Here is a 17,752-nt window from a genome sequence, read left to right as displayed (position 1 = left end):
ACACAAATGGGTGTGATGCTAACAGATCAAACTAATTTTTAAATTGGCAATGTTGCACTGTTAACCTTTATTAAACTCAAATAGTTTTTTGTCTTGTCTTGTTTTTTATTTATTTTTATTTATATATTTTTTTTAGGGCATAACCATAGATGACTTCAATAAATTATCTTTTGACATGATTTTGATGAGCCCTCCTTGCCAGCCTTTCACCAGGTAGGTCTTTCATGTTTTTCTACATTGTGACCCAGTAAGTCAAAATGATGCATGGTGTACCACTGATACTACAAACTACCATTTCTCATTTTATTGCGAAGGACATTGTTGTAAGTGCTGTTGCCGACCATCCTACGCTTGTGACAAAGCAGGCGCACGGCCGACCCTATCCAATATTTGCTGAGATTTCAATATGAAAAATGTTTATAAAAAATGTTTATAAATGTCATAATTTATTGATGACTTATCAATACTATTTAATTATGTTATCATTCATTCAGTGTCTTGCTCAGGGACACATGGTAAAGAATGCTGGGTACCGTGGATGTAATACCAGCCACCACTCAGGGTTCGACATAACCAATGGCCCGCTGGCCCGGGGCCAGTAAAATCATATGCAGGGCAAGTTGATTGGCCAGTCACTGTCCCGCCCGGGCCAGTAACGGTCAATCACAGTTCAGTATCTTTTTGTAGACTACATCATGGTTCATTGAAATGCGCGCTGAGAGTCGTAATGAAAGCAGTGTTTATCAATATAATAAACATAATATATTTTTTAATGAAAGGCCAGTGGACAAACGATGCGTGGGCGTTTTGACAGGCGGAGCAACAAGCGGGCGCACTCTCGCTCCGTTGGCAGAGCTGCCTACTGTCCGCCTGCGAGTCAACAAATCAAATCAATCGACTTACTTTGTCCCCTTTCTTTCTTCCCACAGCAGAGGTTGAGGTGCAGAAAATTAAGTGATGACTGCGCTTTTCCTTTAGCTGCCGCCGTAATGTTACAGTATTTGCATCAAAGCCCCAATGGTAATACAAATGAGAGGCTTTATTTAAACGCTGTGAATGCGTCTCCGGTGATTGTGTCGGTTGTAGACAGAAACGAACGGAGGGACTCTGCTCACTGGACAGTTCCTATAGTCGCGCAGTTTGTCTGCCGACATGGCTCTGTGTTTTAAGGCTCGAGACATACAATCAGATCGCGGAAGTCTTTCCCAGTGAAATCGCTAACGGGGAGAATATCCCCGGTTATTATTTTAGCCAAAAACCCCGCAGTTCTTCTGCGCGGCGGCTCACTCGCTCACTCGCTGGCGAGATCTCACTGTGAAACGCTGCTTTGCTCGGACAAAGGCATTGTGTGTTTCTAAGGTGATTTAACATCATAGCCTTAGCCGAGCGTTTAACATTATGCTACATATTTTGCACTGCATTGTTTTTTATCAATAGTTTGAAAAAATGGTCCCACACCGGACTCTTAATGTGAAGCTGACACTTCATGTAGAAGTCACGCTCCTGCAGCGCGCTCACGACCAGACGTGAACTCACATACACGGTGAAATCTCCCATTAAAAAAAACCGGCATAACCCACTGATTTTCGGATTTCTATTTTTAACGTCAACTTGAGCACAAGTGGAAAACCGGTCATTGGTTTGACACATTCACATCCCTAATGCATATAGAGAAAGTAGTAAACACTACCACACCACAAAGACTGATCAGACCTTCATCTCTTATTCTTTTTTATGTTTGAACATGATTTCTGCAGGTGAACTATTCATTAAACTGCCCAAATTCAAGAATAAAAACAATTATCAAACTTCTGGACTTTAAAATACTGGCCGACTCCTTCCACATACTTTCAGTTGTAGGCTTCAAATTCAATATGTTTGCCTGGTTTTATATTATGTGTATGAGCAATATCAATATTTCATATCATTAACTAAAAGAAAAATAACCAAATCTAAAGGGAATATCTACTGTTACAGTATAGATATTCCCTTTAGATTTGGTTATTTTTCTAATATAGGTATTATAATTATTCACACTAAATTATGAAGAAGAAGAAAAAAAGTGTGTGCAGGGTCAGTGAAAATGTACATGGGGCCAGTAAAACTCGGATCCACTGGCCCGGCCGGCCAGTAGGAAAAAAAAGTTATGTTGAACCCTGCTACTAGTTTTACTAGTTATAACACCCTCCTGTCCGGTGCTGGGGCAACCAACCGGCACTGGCCAGCCCTCTCTCCTCTAGGCCATCCTATCATGTACCACCCCTAAGGCCATCCTACTACCCCTTGTCATAAACTTTTGTTTGTTTTAAACTGCTGTTTTGAGTACTTTGTATGTTTTTTGATTGTACAGTTCTCAGGCAGAATTTTCTTAAGACTGGTCTTGAACAGTACATCTACTGGATCTAATGAAAACAAAAAAGAAAAGCTAAAGAAAAGAAGTTTTATATTTAGCAATTTCCGGGGTTTCTTTTCTTTTTTTTTTTTTTTTTTTGGAGTGCACCCCATGGACCCTGACATCTGTCAGCATCTGGTCACATCACCTCATTCACATGACATTCAATGTCAACCGTTGCTTGTCTTGGCCGGAAATGTCACCTTGCATGCCATATCCAACCCTTTCCTCATAGTATTTTCTTTTCTAAATGACTGTATTACACGTCTTAGCTATTTGAAACCGTTTTCCACTTAAATGTTTGTTTTTCCTCTGTGCAGGATAGGACTTCAAGGAGACATTGCGGACCCCAGAACCAAGAGTTTCCTCTACATCCTTGATCTTCTGCCAAGGTCTATATCCTCCAGATTTAGCTTTTATCGCTCTCTTTTCCGACTAAAAGGATAATATTTCTCTTATATTGAAATCACAATATGAAAGAGTGCAATATTTCTTTCCACAAGAACCAAAGAAAATAAAAAAACCTGTATACGAAGTAAATACTAATAAGAGGTTATTAAAGCTACAGTTTATAAATGAGGTCATTTCATATCAGTAAACCCTCTTACGCTGTGTGTCCAGGCTGTGTAGGTTGCCCCGCTACATCCTGCTGGAGAACGTGAAAGGCTTCGAGGTCTCCTGTGCCAGGTAAGTCACCGTGCAACATGTACAGAATGCAGAAAGACAAATGGTTTCCTTCATCTTTTAAGAAAAATCCTATAAAAGTTCAACCTCTGTTTATGGAATGATCTGCGTATGATAGAAACGTTTTACTACTTCACAAGTTGTACTGTTCTGTTTGTATTTTTTTTGCCAGTGTTTAAAATAATAATAATAATAATTGTGAGATGATTGTGGGGTATTAATACATACTCCTTTAAAATTGTTTAAAATAAGATCAGTTGTAATAATCATTAAATTACTTTGAAAGAGTTTTGACCTTTATCATTACAAGCGATTGAAATGGAATTCCCCTGCTGTCTAATCATCATTTTGGTATGCCACACCTGGTAGGTGAATGGATTATTCCAATTAAGGAGAAGTGTCCAATACCACAGATTTAATCAAAGTCTTGAACAAAATTTGAGAGCAATAGGCCGTTAGTGTACACAGAAAAATTCCCAAGCCCCGTTTCCACCAAAAGTCCTAGGAACTTAAAGTTCCAGGAAATCGTCTTCCAGGAAGTTAAAGGTTCCTGTGGCCCGGTGTTGTGTGTGTTTCCACTGCGGTCTGAAGCCGCGGGGAGGTTATGCATATGAGGCCCAAACACAGACAACACTGGGCGGGTGAAATGCTGAGAGTAGGCCACTCAACCAATCAGAATTCTTCAGCACAACAGCCCTGCCCCAAAGGTTCCTGAACCTTTTGTAAAGTCCTACCCCCCGAGCAGGGTATTTTTTTTTCTAGGGTAAGTTTAGACCCTGGTTCCTGCGGTGGAAACACACAGAGTTCCTGCAAAGGTTCCTAGTTCCTGAAACTAGTTCCAGCGGTGGAAATGCGGCTTTAGAACTTGATTTCAGCCCCAATTGAGAGTTAATCCTCATATTTCTATGATCCAGGGAGCGATTGGTGAAAACACTAGAAGAATGCGGATACACTTTCCAGGAGATCATGGTCTCACCAACAAGTGTAAGAAAGACACACAGATTCATTTCCTGAGATACATTTGAAGTTATAAATAGTAAGTTCTAATAACATCACTGTTATATTCATAAAATCCAGGTTGGGATCCCAAATTCAAGACTGCGTTATTTCCTGATTGCTAAGATTTCAACAGAAGACTGTTCACAGGTGAGGCTTGCTGACACTAATCCTGGCATGTATTGACAAAGTTCTAGCTTCCAGCGACTATCAAAGCTGGACTTCAACGGTTATAATATTGTGTAATTATTCCAAGTGAATATTTTGGTGCAAAATGTAGTGACACAATCTGCCATGTCTGAAATGGATACGTAAAAGGTTGCAGCACAAACTCCCTGATGTATTTTGGTAAATAAATAGTACAAAAAACAAATAAGTGTCATGTGCAGACGCATTTACTGTATCAGAGCTTACAACATTACAATGTTCAGTGAACTGAAAAAAAAGAGTTCTGGATGACCGGCGGCATCAGCATCTTATTCCAACCTGGCAGGACATTGCAGTCCTAGAGTCGGTGAACGCCGCCTTAAAGCCCGCAGCTGACTTTACCGACCTGCTGTCCGGCGAGCACGAGTTCAGTACCGGTTTACGGTGTCATCCGTTAAACCGGTACTGAACCTCCTGATCGAAGACGTTTTGAGACCATCAGACGAGGACACCACGCTGACATCGGACATCAAACAAAAGATGTGCACTGTGCTCGAGGAAAAGTACAGACAAGCTCCCCTACAAAAACTTTTGGCTAAGGCCTGCTTATTGGACCCTCGGTATAGGGCCAATCATTTTAACAATGACATAGAGGAGGAAACAAAATGCACACTTATTGACGAGGCGTTAGCTATGGAAGACAGAGAGAGCGGTGCCAGTGCGTCAGCTGTGCGCTCGGCGCAGGCGGCAGTGCCACCACCAGCAGCAAGAAAGAAAACCCTTGGAGACCTGCTGAAGTCACGGAGATCAACCCCCGCAAATATACCAACAAGAGTCCGGGCCGATACCGAACTGACACGCTACCTCCAGGAGGATCCTATAGACTCAAATGCTGACCCACTCGCCTATAACCAGGCTAGATTCCCTCTGCGCACCATCAGAGAGAGTTTTCAGTGCCGCTGGAAACATCGTTACTCCTCTCCGCTCCTCTCTTAAACCACATAAGGTTAACATGCTGGTTTTCCTTGCGCGCAACAAGGAAATAACCCAGGTATAGACTAAAGTCTTACATTGTTTATTTAGGCTCAAGCAGATTAATTTCTTTTTCATGTTGAATTATATCCAGTGCCTGTTTTTTTTATTTCGTTAGAAAAATATACGGGTACTTTTTCATTTCATGTTTTATTATTTGCACTTTAAGATTTAGCCTAAACAATCTGCTTCTTTTTTTTCTCCAGTAAATGACAATATATAGCGTCATATTGCGCACCATTGCCGCCTTCTGTTCCATATTTAATAAATGTTCAAGTGTTGAAAAACCAAACATCTTTCTTTCTCTCTTTTTTTAAGATGCATATAAGACAAGGCTTGGAATGTCTGTTGTGAGACTAGTAAAGGTCTCCAGGGGTTTGCTGTTTAGAGCAAAATATGGGGTGGGTTCTGGGTGGGATGGGGTGGTGTTAACCGGGGGTTTAGCTGATAAATTATCACCTGCTGTGTTTTCAGTAATTTGTGTTTTTTTTTTTTTTTTTTTTGTGTGTGTTTTTTTTTCTCCCTCTGTATTTTGCTACTCTTTTTCTTATCGGAGTAACTCTTTCTATTCTCATTATAACTGAGCTAGATGAAGGGCAATCTTAATTTAATTAGTTGGAATGTCAAGGGGCTAAATCACCAAGTGAAAAGGGGTAAGGTCTTAACCCACCTAAAACGGCTCAGGGCTGGAATAGTTTTTCTTCAAGAAACCCACTTACATGACTCTGACCATGGGCGATTAAGTAAATGCTGGCGTGGACAATTTTTTCATTCTAATTTCAGGGTTAAGGCTAGGGGCACAGCTATCCTTATTGATAGTAATATTCCTTTTGAATCCTCAAACGTTATATCAGATAAAAATGGACGTTTTATTATTGTTTCAGGCAAACTTTACAATAAGTCTGTCATCTTGGCTAACATCTACGCGCCTAACGCCGATGATGTAGAATTCTTTGAGAGATTTTTTTCTCAACTCCCCGATCTCAATTCTCATTCTCTTATTCTTGGTGGGGATTTTAATTGTTATCTAGATCCAGTCTTAGATCGCTCTTCCCCCAAACCTGTCACTCTTAGCAGATCTGCAGGTTATATCAAATCATTTCTTGCTGATTATAGCCTCTCTGATCCATACAGGTTTTTATACCCCACAGGAAGAGAATATTCATTCTTTTCACATGTCCACCACACTTACACCCGAATTGATTATTTTTTGTTGATAATTCATTGATGTCAGACCTAAAGTCATGTAGTTACGAAAGTATTGTGATCTCTGATCACGCTCCTCTGCTCCTTCAACTGGCTTTCTCTGACGTTGAGTATACAAGAAGACAGTGGAGACTGGATCCATTGTTGCTCACAGATGAGAGTTTTCTTTCACACATCTCTACACATATTAAAACTTTTTTGAGTATAAATAAAACACCTGATGTGTCCAATGCAACAATTTGGGAAGCTCTGAAAGCCTATTTGAGAGGTGAAATTATATCATTTGCAGCATACAAAAATAAATGTACAAAACAGAAACAAACTGAAATAGCTGATCAGATTCTGAACATAGACAGACAATACGCTAACTCACCTTCATCTGAACTTTACAAAGAACGTTTAAAACTTCAGACAGAATTCAACCTTCTTTCCTCTCGTCAGGTTGCAGACCAGTTGCTTAGGAGCAGAAGTACTTTTTACGAGCATGGTGACAAGATTGGTAAACTCCTGGCCAATCAATTGCGCGGATTTAGAGCGAAGCAACTCATCCCGGGAATACGGACAGACAGTGGGTGTACAACATCAGATCAGAAACTGATAAACGAAAAGTTCAAAACATTCTATTCAAATTTGTATAGTTCTGATTGTACAGTAGACGCAACGGTGATGGAAACCTTTTTCAGTGGCCTGAACATGCCTTCCCTTTCTCAGGACCTGAGACATAGCCTTGAGGCACCTATTACTCAGAAATAAATTTTTGCAGCAATAACATCTATGCAATCAGGCAAATCTCCTGGCCCAGACGGATTTCCATCTGACTTTTTTAAGAAATTTTCAGCCGAATTATCGCCTTTTTTATGTTCAGTACTCTCAGACTCATTTGACTCAGGTAAACTTCCGCCTTTGTTCTACCAGGCCTGTATTTCCTTGTTGTTAAAAAAGGATAAAGATCCTTTAGATTGTGCATCATACCGACCAATTTCACTATTGAATACGGATGTGAAGATACTTGCTAAAATTCTCGCCCATAGATTGGAAGATGCTCTCCCCTCTATCATATCTCCTGACCAAACTGGGTTTATAAAGGGACGCCAATTATTTTATAATACCCGCAGGCTAATGAACATTTTATATTCTCCCAGAAATACTGAATCAGAATGCCTCGCTTCTATGGATGCTGAAAAAGCATTTGATAGAGTAGAATGGAATTATTTGTTTTTCACCCTGGAAAAATTCGGTTTGGGTCCTGTTTTCACTTCTTGGGTTAAATTATTATATGCATGTCCTTCTGCCTCAGTATTAACAAACAGCCGTTACTCAAGTAGTTTTGATCTGCACCGTGGGACCCGGCAGGGTTGTCCTTTGAGCCCGCTCCTTTTTGCTATTGCAATTGAACCACTTGCTATTGCCATTCGTGGTAACAAACAGATTCAGGGGATATGGAGAGGAGGAATTGAACATAAGGTATCATTATACGCCGATGACTTACTTTTGTTTGTCGCCAAGCCAGCCTCCTCTTTACCGGAGGCTCTTTCTGTGTTGGAGGTCTTTAGTCAGTTTTCTGGCTATAAACTTAACTTGAGTAAGAGCGAACTCTTTCCGATTAATAAAGAAGCTCTTAAACTTGATTATACAGCTCTCCCACTCAAAGTGATGACAGACCATCTGAGTTACCTTGGGGTTTGTTTTACCAGAAATTTTAAAAACCTACTTAAATATAACTTCCTCAAATTATTGGACCAGGCGAAGCAAATATTATCGAAGTGGTCTCCTCTGGCTTTCTCTCTTATAGGTAGAATAAATTCAATTAAAATGACATTACTCCCAAAATTCCTATATTTATTCCAATGTCTCCCCATCTTTCTTCCCAAATCCTTTTTTCAGGCCCTTGACTCTTTAATGATAAATTATATTTGGAATGGTAAACACCCTCAGTTACGGAAAGCTTTTCTTCAAAGACCCAAACAAACAGGTGGAATGGCTCTCCCTAATTTCCAATACTATTACTGGGCTGCTAATATCCGTTCTCTAATGTATTGGGTGCATTTTCACCTTGACGACTCAGCCCCAGTCTGGGTAACAATGGAGTCCAGCGCTATTAGCCCACTGTCTCTATCTGCCTTCTTAAGCGCCGCACTTCCACTCTCTTCGGCGATTCCCAACAGTAGTCCCGTGATTAAGCACTCCCTTCGAATTTGGACCCAATTTAGGAAGAATTTTGGAATGCAGAATTTTTCACTTTTTAGTCCAATTGCAGCTAATCATTTGTTTACTCCCACGACTGTGGATGGTGCATTCAAGATCTGGCATAAAAAAGGCTTAAAATGCATCGGTGATTTATTTATTAATGATCTATTTGTTAGTTTTTCTCAATTGACAAAAAAAATTTGTATAGAAAAGACTAATTTTTTCCGATATCTGCAAATCAGGAATTTTACGCAAAAGTTAATTCCCCAATTCCCTCACAAACCCCCAGCCAATCATGCCGATTTGTTTTTTTCTGTAAACCCCACATTAAAAGGCTCAATTTCTGTGTTTTTCAACCTTATTTCGAAGTTGCATAGCCCTTCATTAGCAGCTATAAGAACTCTGTGGGAGCAGGACCTTGGTTCTGCCTTCACAGATCACATGTGGGATTCAGTCTTGGATCAGATACATTCTACCTCTATGTGCGCACGACATGCTCTAGTGCAATTTAAAGTAGTACATCCAGGGCTGTACAGTGCGACAGTTTTGATCGCATTTGCTACTGAAATTGATCACGTGCGATGATGAATACAACTCCAATCGCACTCGTGCTAGTGTTGCCACCCGTCCCGTTTTTCCCAGAATTGTTCTCTTTTTTTCACCAGCTGTGACCCGTTTTTTGGGGAAAATGCCAAAACCTCATTTGATTTCCTTCCTTCGTTCAGTAGTTAAGGCCGTCTCACACGGGCCGAGGAGTTTGTTGCGCCCGCTATTGCATCGGAGAGGCGGGCGGGCAGGGGCGGTCTTAACGATCTCGGGGCCCGTTTCAAGACCCTGTGTGGGGCCCCACACTTTTTTTTTTTTTTTTTTTTTTTTTTTTTTAATAAATAATGCTTGTGCATGCTGCCCGCGAAAATAAAAAAGATTGTGGAAACCAGTTGGTTCATAGACGGATTATGAGATAATGGGCCCAGACTCTTTGTACCGTTTTAAAGTTAAATGCATCAGAGCAGAGGAACATTTTAATCAAATCTTGAGCTGCAGAAGGAACATTATTTTTCTTAAACAGGCACTCTTTACTCTGCAACTGTGAAAACAGTACAGTAGATTGGTCTGCAGACTCATGTTATATGATGGAGGGGCCCATTGCAACATATACAGGGTGGAAAGCTACTTTTCATGAACAGTATAGAATTTACACATAGCAAGCTTATTCCTGTTTGTGTGTGGGGGGCTTAGCTGTCCCTCATGAAGCCCCTTAGACAGAGCTAATAATGCTTTTGTTTTGCACTTGCTTTTCTATTTGTCACCTAGTTGGGGCCATGATGATTTATTTCCTTATATTTAGGCTATTCCTTGTTGGACCCTGTTATTGACATGAGTGACTGAGCTCTTTGACAATGCAACATTTAAAGTTACTATCAGTATTTCTGGCTTAGGCCCCCCCCCCCCCCCGAGCCCTTGGGCCCCTGGGCATGGTTGCATGCAATATTATTCTCAAAGTGCACCAGATTGATGAATTTTACTTTAAAAGGTTGCATTTTTTTCTTCCGGGGCCCCCCTACAAGGTCCAGGGTCCCCACCCACCTCAGTCTCCCTATTTAGCCTATACTGTAAAAAGCACTGTAGGTGTGTATGGTTATTATAGGTCATTACACTGGTCAGTCTGAACTGGTAGCCTAATAATGGCCGAGCCCTCCGCCCCAAACATTCAAGTGTCCCTTTTTTTCAAGAGTACCTATTTGGAGACGCATGGAGAAAACGGACCTCCACTACACCGGAAGCAAGATGGGGCCACGCCCCAAACTAATTTTTACCACCGTCCTGGCCACTTGGGACCCTTAACAAACTGACGTATTTTACTGTGTACTAGCATCATAACCGGTGGAAACCGTGTATTATTATTCACCGCTAGGTGAACTCCGGCAGTAAAACAAAAAGAAGAAAACAAATAGGTTACAATTCTGACCAATGAAATCCACTTCCGGTAGGGCTCCACTTTCCCCATGCGTCTCCAAATAGGTGCCTCTCCTTTTTTTCCTAAATCCAAGGTGGCAACCCTAACTAGTGCGACAGCCTGCCAAATTGCAATTGGCAGGTTAGATTATTTTGTCTAAATTGCAATCAGTGCACCCCTATTAATTTTTCTACAATTATTACTGCACACACTAGGAAATAATATTAATTGAGAATCTCAAATGAGACCAAGATGACATGCTCAAAGGTAATTAGAGCGAAATGCAAGGGTTAAGGTTATGCAAGTTTTCGATCATACTTTGTGTGCTACCAAATTTATTTTTGTGCTACTGATTTTTTTTGCTTGCTAGCACCAGTGCTACCACTTTAAAAAATAAGCGTACAGCCCTGAGTACATCGTATCCACATGTCTAAAACTAAATTAGCTCGTATGTTCCCCGATGTAGACCCGACCTGTGATAGCTGTAAGAACGCACCGGCATCACTCTTTCACATGTACTGGTTGTGTCCCACCTTGACTGAGTTCTGGACATCAGTTTTTCAAACAATCTCTGAAGTATTGCAGCATCAAATTGAGCCGAACCCTTTCACCGCAATTTTTGGCATTGCTCCAAATCCGGGCTTGCCTAAAGTGAAGCTGAAGGTTCTGGCCTTCACCTCGCTGCTTGCTCGCAGAGCTATTTTACTCAAGTGGAAAGATCCTGCTCCTCCTTCCCACTCATACTGGATTAAGGACATTATGTCATGTATGAATTTAGAGAAGATACGTTATACGGCCCAGGGATCGGAGATTAAATTTGACAAGATTTGGCGCCCCTTCATGAATTATTTTGATAGACAGACAACAATTTTACAGGAGTAGCAACCCCCTCCCCTCCTTTTTTTTTTTCATTGATTGTTTATTTTTGTTTCTTGTAGCGTGTATTTTGTCTATGTAATTTTCTAACATTGTGTATTGTTTTTTTTTTATTTTATTTTTTTTTATGTGCTGCAGGATTGGTTGTGGGTGGGGATGGGATGTGGGCGGGGTGTGTTTGGGGGGGAAAAAAAAGGGGAAAAAAATAATTAATCATTGTATTGTATTTGCTTTGCAAATTCTTTTGATGAATAAAAAAACCTTTGAAAAATGCATATAAGACAAGTTTGAGAAGAAACACTGCATTAAGGTTAAAAATGAAAACATTTGAAGACCAGATCTTGTTTTTAAAAGGAAATTAATTGTATTTATTTAAATAATACAAAAAAATAAAAACTCATTGAATAAAACACTTTTCTTCATTGCAAATGAACAGTAGTGCAAATAGACCGAACTCTGATTCCACAGACTTTATTCCTCTGCCCCGCTGTGATCGCTCTCGCTGTCATCTCTCTATGCTCTGGTTCGGTCGTGGGTCATCCTCGCTGCTCTCCTCGGCATCTGAGACGCAGCATTTATTTAATGCTCATAGTTAATCACATAGCCTAGTGCTGAAACGAAAGCTATCAACGCCGTGGTTTAAGGCTGAAATGATAACCGGGGCGCGTTACAATTGTCGTTTGGAAGGCTTCCGCGATCTCCGCTAGTTTCAGTTTACAGCCAATAAAGTTACATCACAACGACCGCATGGACAGCGTTTAAATAAAGCCTCTTATTCTTATTATCATTAGGGCTTTGATGCAAATGATGACATCTAAACATTACGGCGGCTGTGGTGTGCATAAAAGGAAAAGCGCAGTTGGCAATCTGATCTCTCCTTACTGCCACAGTAAAAGGGGGTGGAGCAATTATATCGCATACCGCACGGTTTAGCCACCCTGACTAACCGCACGGGATATTCCTTCATCGCGACAGGCCTATTCATTACACTGTGTGCAAAACTTTTAGGCAAGTTGTATTTTTGAGGATTCATTTTATTATTGAACAACTACAGTGCTCTCGGTCAATCCAAAATGTTAAAGAACCTAAACCTGAATGTTTACAAAAGTAAAAGTGAGGTTTTGTCTTTCTTACGAGAATATATATATGTTTTTCTATTATTAGGCAACTATTAGTATGCAGAATTATTCTGCAACTAAAAAAACGAAAATTTTCCCATCTCACTTGTTTATTTTCATCTGTTTACAAATAAAAATTTCCGACACGTCAAAAAAATAAATAAGTGACCAATATAGCCACCCTTCTTTTCAATAACTGTCACAAGCCTTCCATTCATGGAGTCTGTCAGTTTCTTGATCTGTAGACGATCAACTTTTTGTGCAGCAGCAACCACAGCCTCCCAGACACTGTTCAATCTCAGCTGATTGAATCCACTCCTAGCGGGTTTGTTTACGTCTGTCAACCCCGTGGCTCTCGCCGGGGAGGAGGTCTCGCGATGATTTACCGCGATAAGTTGAAGGTCTCGCCGGTGTCAGTGCCTGTCTGCAGCTCGTTTGAATCTGTTGTCTGCGAGTTGTCTGGTCCCACTCCAACAATCATTGCTACCGTCTACCGCCCCCCTAAACCGAATAGTGAATTTTTAAATGACTTTGCTGCCTTTCTCACCCATTTATCCTCTCTCTCACCAAACATAATTCTACTATATAGTACTAATATAATGTACTAATATAGTACAAGTACCTAGTATAGTACAGCCAAAATCAAAATGTTCTTTAAGTCACCCATTTCACAAGTCAAACACAGGTTATCTTATCATATTATTTTTACCTTATAGACTCAAGAATACATGCAATTCCAGACACGGAAGACGCTCTGATTGAATTTACATCATATTTATTTGAGCTACCAAACATGTAAGAATGCCGGATTCCTCAACCTGAACAGCAGTCTGGTGGAGCTCGGACAGCTTCTCTTTGTTTTTCAAAATCTCCTGTCTAATGACATACATTTACATAAAATAAATAGGCCTAAATAAAATAGCTTCAAATGACAATGCCAGAAAAAATTGACATTACATTCAAGTTTAATTAAGAGAAAAAATGTTCTTGAATGCTTGAGCTACAATAACATAATAACAAAGTGCAAATAAAATGTTTGTGTATGACTTGTAAAATTAAGTCAGATTTTGTATTACAAGATATAACACAAATGGTTTGAACCATGCGATTGGAAGCACAGACAGCATACAGTGGAATTCGTTGACAGAACTTAATACATGGCACTTTGAAAATCCTATGTAAATCACGGCATTCTCCAGGTCTGTTATTTTCAGCAAGACAGACCTCTGTCAAGGGTATTGTAGAGCCAATTATCGGACTCTACATTAGCCTGTTTGGTGCGGTGTGGGAGAACTCTGTCGTACGCGTGTTTGTGGTGCCAGTAATAAATGTCTGATACAACGTTATCGCTTTGAGTGCTGTGACTCGTTTATTGCTTGTTGTGGTGCTCACCAATAGCACATATTCCAGTTGATTCATTCATGTAGGTACAGTTCCTTTCCAATGGTTCTATACAGTTCAAACACATATCACTGACATATCACGCCACGCTCACGGTACAAAATTGTTTGCTTCCCAATTACACACCCCTGGCCGTGCCCGGTGATTACCTTTATGCTTTCTGTTGGCTCAAAGCTCCACCCAGTGGTCACAACACAAAAATACAGGTCACCAAATAAAACAAACAAAAGAGTGGCAAAATGGCTCCAACAGGTATAATGACCGTTGCTAAGGACCTACGTCATAGTTTTGATGGATAGACGTCCACAAACAGGGCTACTACTCGTTCAGAAAACAATGGAATACTTTTTCGACATGACTCAGGAGAGCAGGGAACACAGGAGTCATGGTTAATATCCGACAGGAATCCAGTCAAGATGACATGAGAACGTTTGGCCGCATATTGACAGTTAGCCTATACAGTAACTTCAGGCTGCAGCTGGTTAGTCGTTAAAGTTAACCCACCGCCACGGCTGCATCTTCCATATTGCCGCGAGTGGGGATTGAGGAAGTAACGTCGCCTGCTAACTTCCTGCTATTTCAAAATAAAAGCCAACTCACGTTTGTCTATTTTAATACTCGTTAAGCCAGTGAAATGCTTTTAATCTGAAGCCGTAGCCTGTTTGCAGCCCCGAGACTCAGGAAACAGAAATATTGCAAAAATAATAATAATGGCGAGACAAAATAGCCTTATAACATTTCGTGTCCTCTCGTTTTTGTCAATGAACATTAAGAGATATTTTATCAGAGTTTTTGTTTTTGTAAACCACATTTAGTCCCGTTTTTATTAGTCCACAATAAAGCATTATATATTTGATTATAGTCTTCGTCACATGACCACCATTTACGTTGCGTCTCGTCTCGTTTCTGTCACGTGATAAATGTTCGTTGACGACGATATTTTGTCATACATTTCGTTGACAAAAACAACACTGTTGGTCGGCTCCCTGCAACACAGATGTGAAGCAGTTCTCAGAAACAGAGGTTATACAACTAAATATTAGTTCAGTGATTCATAGGAAAGCTAAATTTTCATGCATTTTTCAGTTGATACAGTAAATGTTTGAGTTGTAAAGAAAAATGCAGACACTGCTATTTTTTTGAACAGTCTAATATTCCTTTTTCTTCACTTTCCGTAAAGATGAAGAAACATTTGACAAATGTTTCTTCATATTTGGATTTGGAATAGAATGTGCAATGTCCCCAATGCATTTGCGTGTTTGGAAATAAAAGCTATGATAAGGATTTTGATCTTGCCTCACTTTTTTAAACACTGCTATTATTTTGAACACAACTGTATGCCATCTTTAGATTTCAGATGCCTTCCCACATCCTGCTGAGAGGGAGAGTGAGCCCGAGCAGCCTGACCCAGTCCTAAATCCTCTCCGCCCAGGCAGCAGCCAGCCAGAAGGAGGGGGCTGTGTCCTGTATAAACTGGAAACAACAGAAGACGCCCAGAGGAAGAAGGATCAGAACAATGATCTGTCCGTCAGGCAGGTCCAAGACTTTCTGGAAGCACAGCAAGACGTAGTGATGGAAACATATGTCCTCGCTCCTAAAACTCTTCTGCGCTACGCTCTGCTCTTGGACATTGTTCAGCCAACATGCAGGAGGTCTGTGTGTTTTACCAAAGGGTGGGTACAATTACTGCTGATGAAGCCTACTGAGTGACAAGCGTTATTACCTTTAGGAGGAGTCTCAATATATAACCTACACCTCTAAGAGGGATTACTTTTTATTAGTTTTTAAGATGTGTCAAATTGTAGCCTGTCCAAGATACAAGAATTTATTTCCCATTATATCGCACAATGTAATCATAATTGATGTAGTATTCTCAGATCAACTCTGGTATATGTGGCAGTAAAGTAAGAGCCTAGTTCACCCCTTAAGATGAATTTGAACAGGTCCAGACTGAAACTAGTTCCAAACTAGATCTGTTCTAACTTTTAATCTGAAAGAGTCCAGTGTAAATAGGCTAATTATTAAATCATATTGTATTTTCATAAATGCTGTTTCTCTGTCTAGTTTGATCACAGTTATAACCCCTTGTCATACTGTCCATGTGTAATCCATAGCTATGGGCGTTATGTGGAGGGAACTGGCTCAGTGCTGCAGTGCTGCACGGAAACAGAGGTAGGTTTATGGGCTTCACTACAGGCCAACATTGCACTTTTCTGCTGTCATCTATTCATTATTACACAGAAGAATCATGGAATACATACTATAGCTATGATAAATACACCCCAGCTAAACTGAACCAATGAACCCTTTGAACATGTTTTGTTTCTTGGCCAGGTCATTCTTGAAAAAGAGATTTTAATCTCAATGAATTTTACCTGGTTAAATAAAGGATATTGATTGATTGATTGATTGATTGATTGATTGATTGATTGATTGATTGATTGTTCAGTGAGTGTATTGAAAGCTTTTTCTGTGTGTGGTGTACAGATGGAGAGTGTGTTTAGCGGTCTGGACCTGTACTCTGAAGAGGACAAACTCCAGCGCCTATTAAAACTCCAACTCCGTTATTTTACTCCCAGAGAGGTTGCCAACCTTATGGGTTTCCCTCAAAGCTTCTGTAAGTCAAAAACCATCTCAGCCCAAAAAAGCCTAAATCAAGTTTTTTTTTCCTAGACTCATTCTTTCAGGTTTCATGCATTGTTTATTTTCCTCCAAATTTATATTGAGATTTGTTCATACTATTGGATGGATGATATTCTTGTACTTATTCTGTTTATCTTATCTATTGTTTATTTTGTATTTAAACAATTTTTTTGCAGCCTTTCCAGAGCAGATAGCTACCAAGCAGCGGTACAGAGTTCTAGGAAACAGCCTGAATGTTGTGGTGGTGTCCAGACTCCTACAGCGGCTGCTCTCCTAGCGACTGGGACAGACACTGGAGAAGATGACCATGGTATATGTCATTGTGATTTCCATCCCAGAGGGCTCACTACCTAGCCTGGCTCCGCCCGCCTACCTACTTCTGCCCAAATTTCATTTTCCCTTCAGTAGTCAGTCTGGGCATGAGGCATATTAGTGGGATTTTGCTCGAACAAATTACTGAGTGTCCAATCAGCGAACAGAGGAAGTGGCTGAGAACGATGACGTCGAATTCGCGCTCCAGTTTCAGTTGAATGCTGCGTTCCTTCACACTCGGCACTTGGAAATTTCCGACTTGGTAGTTCCGAGTTCCGACCTGTCTGTGTTCCAGTGCATCTGCTCGGGGAAGTATAGACGCCTACAACCTTTCTCATCCAAATAATTAAACGTTAGGCATAGACTACAATATGCAGTGAAGTCGGAAATTTCCGAGTTCCCTGAACGCACCGCCAGAAGCCGGCTCGCGACCAAACGTTATGCGATTGGTTGGCTAATCCAGAGTGGCACTGAGCAGATCCAATAGTTTTAAACTTCAACAGACACTCGCCTCCAAGTGAGTGAACGTTTGCCAATTACAGCAGTTCCAGACCTTCTGTACAAATGAAATTAAGTACGATGGTCTGGTAGCACCAGGCTACTCACTACCTAGAGCAGTATATGATTCTACCTTTGTTTGTATTGCCTTGCTCTTGTTTGCAATTTTACTGGACAAACGCAGCTCAAAAAATACTGAAGTTTAATTCCCGCTACTGAACGCTTTTATTATTATTAAAACAATAATAGATTTTGAAAAAAAGAAATCACTTGAAAATAACCAATAAAGCACATTGTTTTCTA

The 17,752-nt window shown here is 40.4% G+C and overlaps 1 protein-coding gene across 1 annotated transcript in view; it reads left to right on the top strand.

Moving 5' to 3' along the window:
* The window catches only part of trdmt1 (tRNA aspartic acid methyltransferase 1), a 37,990-nt gene extending 20,238 nt beyond the window's left edge, over positions 1-17,752 (top strand). Inside the window, exons 3-11 of the mRNA XM_080050426.1 lie at positions 137-213; positions 2,713-2,784; positions 3,014-3,079; positions 3,991-4,060; positions 4,154-4,222; positions 15,347-15,669; positions 16,111-16,168; positions 16,484-16,613; positions 16,816-17,752. Of these exons, the coding sequence (XP_079906552.1) occupies positions 137-213; positions 2,713-2,784; positions 3,014-3,079; positions 3,991-4,060; positions 4,154-4,222; positions 15,347-15,669; positions 16,111-16,168; positions 16,484-16,613; positions 16,816-16,916 (966 nt within the window). The 3' untranslated portion in view covers positions 16,917-17,752. The remainder of the gene's footprint in view (positions 1-136; positions 214-2,712; positions 2,785-3,013; positions 3,080-3,990; positions 4,061-4,153; positions 4,223-15,346; positions 15,670-16,110; positions 16,169-16,483; positions 16,614-16,815) is intronic.

Source organism: Ammodytes marinus (genome assembly GCF_949987685.1).
Source record: "Ammodytes marinus genome assembly, chromosome: 21".
Taxonomy (NCBI): Eukaryota; Metazoa; Chordata; class Actinopteri; order Uranoscopiformes; family Ammodytidae; genus Ammodytes; species Ammodytes marinus.
Note: the sequence above shows the minus strand (reverse complement) of the source record. Positions and strands in the feature narration are given on the sequence as shown.